General features: G+C 52.2%; 1 protein-coding gene across 1 annotated transcript in view; it reads right to left on the bottom strand.

The window, feature by feature from the left end:
* CRAMP1 (cramped chromatin regulator 1) overlaps positions 1-3,795 on the bottom strand; it is a 68,336-nt gene that overhangs the window by 33,944 nt on the left and 30,597 nt on the right. Inside the window, exon 6 of the mRNA XM_019648454.1 lies at positions 482-530. Coding sequence (XP_019503999.1) covers positions 482-530 — 49 coding nt within the window. The remainder of the gene's footprint in view (positions 1-481; positions 531-3,795) is intronic.

Genomic DNA, 3,795 nt, shown 5'->3' with positions numbered 1-3,795 from the left:
AGCACTGATATGTGCATCCTAGTCACTGCCAGGCCTGGCTCCAAGCAGGTGGGAGCTCATAGATCTAAAGCCTCAAAAATCTGACACCGGCATCTGTACAGGCAGGAGCTGGGCTGGAGCCAGGGCAGAAGCGCACACAGCCAGCCCCACCTAGCAGAAGCTCACACCTGAGGGACAGGCTCGCAGGCCGTCCAACCCAGAATGAGGGAGACGAGAACCAGGGGTGCCAGGAAGGCAATGTCCTGGGGGTGTAGCAGAGGCCAGTGAAGACTATTCCAAAGGACAGCACGACCTACAGTACAGCTGGGCTTGGACCAGGGGTTCTTGGGTGGTGGGTGGGCCCATCTAAGGAGCAGAGAGCACAGAAGCTCTGGTGGAGTGCGTGAGGGGGACAGATAGGTCTTTCCAGGTCTGCGCCTCAGAGAACAGCGCAAACGCCCAGCAGGAGCAGGTGGTGTCCCACAATACAGCTCACACTTACCCAACCTGAATGAGCTCATTCAACTTCGTGGCATTCTTGTCGTCCATACCTTGAAATGGAAAAAGAAACAGACGTGACCTTGAAGCAGTTAAGAGCAAAACTGGTCGATTCCCAGTTATCTTTAATGTAGCATCAAAATGCTTTACAGAATAGCTAAGATCTCCCAGAATAAAACCCCTATGTTAGCTGCAGCCCCTCCCCCAAAGTCAAAACAAGGTGTCACCTGTGCCGAGGGTGCTGTCCCCACTTGTACATCCTCTCCACCCATGCAGATATTTTCAGAGGGACCAAGGCTGCCTCGGCACAGCCAGTCATTCCCCCCAAAAACTCTCCCAGACCCCTGGCTACGCAGAACTGCCCCACTCATCCCCGAACATCTACTTCACAGACTCCTTCCTCAGGGTAACCACTGTGCTCTGTGCACACTTCCGATGGGCTCTTGTGCTACCTGCGGGCCCACCTTAGTCAGCTTTGAGCCCCAGGCTCCCATGGTCTGCCTAGCAACGAGCCCAGACCTGGCACATTTCCTCTGCCCTCCTGTTACAAGCGCTGTCTTCAGGAAGTGTGAGAAAACAAGAGTAACCAGGGAATGGGACAATCTACGTGGTGGGTGCTTGGGTGCTCACTGTAAAATTCTTTGAACACTTCTATATATTTTGGTGGGGGAAAAAAAAACAAAACAATAAACCACAAACACACAGTCAGGCCAAAAACCAAAACCTTAAAAGCAGCCAGAGACAAAGAACACATCCCCTCTAGAGGAACAAGGGCACAAATGGCCAGTGACCTCTCCCCAGAAACAGGGAAGGCCAGATACTGTGGAACACATTAAAGCAATGAGAGGAGAAAACTGTCAAATCAGAATTCTACACCTGGCAAAAATAAGAATGAAAAGCAAAGAAAGACTTTGCAGATAAATAATAACTATAGGAATTCCCGGCCACCACAACTGCACAAGAAAGCGTAAGGCAGTTCTGCATGCTGAACAAAACAGGACCAGATACAAGCAGATCTTTAGGAAGGAAGGCAGAGTCTGGGAGAGGGCTAGCGTACAGACTCGCTCATTCATCAAGGTTACGTGCAGCCCAGCCCTCAAACGGGCATTCAATCAAACGAGCTCACATCAGTGTCAGTGGCAGCTGGGATGCTGCAGAAAGGGAGGAAATGGGGTGCTGAGCGTGTGTGACACGGAGGCCCCACTTCCATGGAGGTTCATGGGCATTCGAGCTGAGATTAAAGGGTAAGCAGGAGTTCACAGGCAAAGAGAATGGAAGGGCCTGTGGAGCCACCACAACTCTGGGGTTTGAGTCATTAGATGGGGTGCCGTCCAACAAACCACCTTTGAAGAAGAGCCATCTGAACAAACTGGTGTGGTCTACAGAAAGCTGCATTGTGCTCCCTTCACCCCAACCCCACCCGGCGCCGTGGCAGATGGAATAAGCATGGGGTATAAGAATCCGGCCTGGGGGCGCAGGGGATCGTGTCACTTAATAGCCCAGGAGGCTTGAAGTCACTTGTTTTCCATCAACATGGATTGTTCTCAGCCCCTTTTTCAAACGGGGATAATGCCAGCTCACATAGCTGCTGTAATATTTGACACAAGGTAACCTGTGTGTCAAAGTCCCTGGAAGACAAGAGACTCAAAGTCTACTGCTCCAGGATGCGCATGTGTCTGAAGGTCTCGGTTAGAAAAAGGCAGTAATGAAAAGCAAGCTCGGACCTCCCGAGCGCTCAGGCACATTTTCTGAATAGCTCAGGAAGAGCTACCACCGAGCAGACATGAGAGGCTGCCCTCTGCGGAGGCCACACGTTGAAGCATGTTCTCTGAAAAGATTCATGAAACAACAGTGTCCCAGCACATGGATCAGAGTGGGGGCTCAGAGGGAGAAGCCCCACTGGGGTATGTGTGTGTGTGTGTGTGTGTGTCTGTGCATGCGATCGTGTATGAGTGCAATATGCGGATAGGCTGAGAGGGACAAACAGGCATTATCGGCAGGATGGAGGCAGCGAGCTAGAGGGACACCAGCAGAAAGATGAACTGAAGTCCAAGTGCAGAGGCCCTGTGGGCCAGGGGACCAGCTGATACCCTGGGGGCAAAAGGAAGCAGTCCATCCAAGATCATGGATCCCACAAGAGGATGAGGCCAAAGACTCACATGGAGTCAGAGACGGGCTGGGAGGCTCTGGCTGAGCGGCTCAGATGGGGCAGGAATGGAGAAGGGGCCACAAAAGCATCGTAAAGGAGGTGGTGCCCAACACGCTGCTTTGAGCAGAAGCATTTTAGAGCGAGGACAGAAAGACAGAAAAGAGGAAGCAGAGATTAGAGGGAGGTGCGGCCCTAGAGCCCCCCACAACAGATAATTCAAAGCGGGAGCTGGGGGAGACTTACAAAGAAATCCTCAGACTGTGGGGAGGATAGGGGGGCTGGAAACTAAGATGCCTGTCCCATTCGGAGCCTCTTAGGCATCCTTGCCTGTTTCAAGAGAGGGGAGGACACCCAGCACAGGCCAGGAGTGTGTCCGTCCTCCCCGCACTGCTGCTGTTTCCACACCCCCAGCCAGCTGACATGTAGGTGACTGGTAAGATGATGGCTTATGGTCATCTCATATGATTTCCTTTAACCTTCAGAGTCGCCCTGTGGGTGGGTGCTCTTCCAACCCATGTGACAGCAGATAAGTAACACCTGCGGAGGCAAAAGTGTTCCTGCATGTCTGTGGTCACATGGGGAGGCAAGCTAGGGATGCGAGGCACTGGACATGGGTGCCCTGGGAAGGCCAGAGTGCCCTCTACATCTAAAGGGAATCTAGTCACAAGGAGACGATCAGAACATGCAAAGGGAGGGGCCTGGACCCTTCAGAATACCAGGGTCACGAACAACCAAAAAGTGGAGGCTATTCTACGTCAACAGACTCAAGGGACAGCACAGCTACGAGCAGGGCAATGTCCTCAACAGGCGCCTAGCTGGCAGGCTGGGGCGTTCTGGGAAATGTGAATATGGGCAGGATATTAGGTAAGACTGAGGTCCCTGCCTCATAAATGCACTGGGTGTGATAACAGGGTTGTGGGTGTGTAGGAGAATGTCCTTCTCAGCTGACAGAAGCTGAGGAACGTCAGGGTGTGCTAGGATGTCTGCAACTTACAGTCAAATGGCCGAGAAGGAAAAAAGCAAGTGTGTCGTGAGGGGAGAGGGAGGGGGAGAGAGTGCACACAGAAACATGGCCAATGTCACCGACCGGGAAATCTAAGTGCAGGTATGGGGTGCTCATTACATTCTTCTTTGGTTTTTCTGTACATTAAAATGTTTTCAAGACGAAA

Source organism: Hipposideros armiger, unplaced genomic scaffold (genome assembly GCF_001890085.2).
Source record: "Hipposideros armiger isolate ML-2016 unplaced genomic scaffold, ASM189008v1 scaffold_126, whole genome shotgun sequence".
Lineage (NCBI taxonomy): Eukaryota > Metazoa > Chordata > Mammalia > Chiroptera > Hipposideridae > Hipposideros > Hipposideros armiger.
Note: the sequence above shows the minus strand (reverse complement) of the source record. Positions and strands in the feature narration are given on the sequence as shown.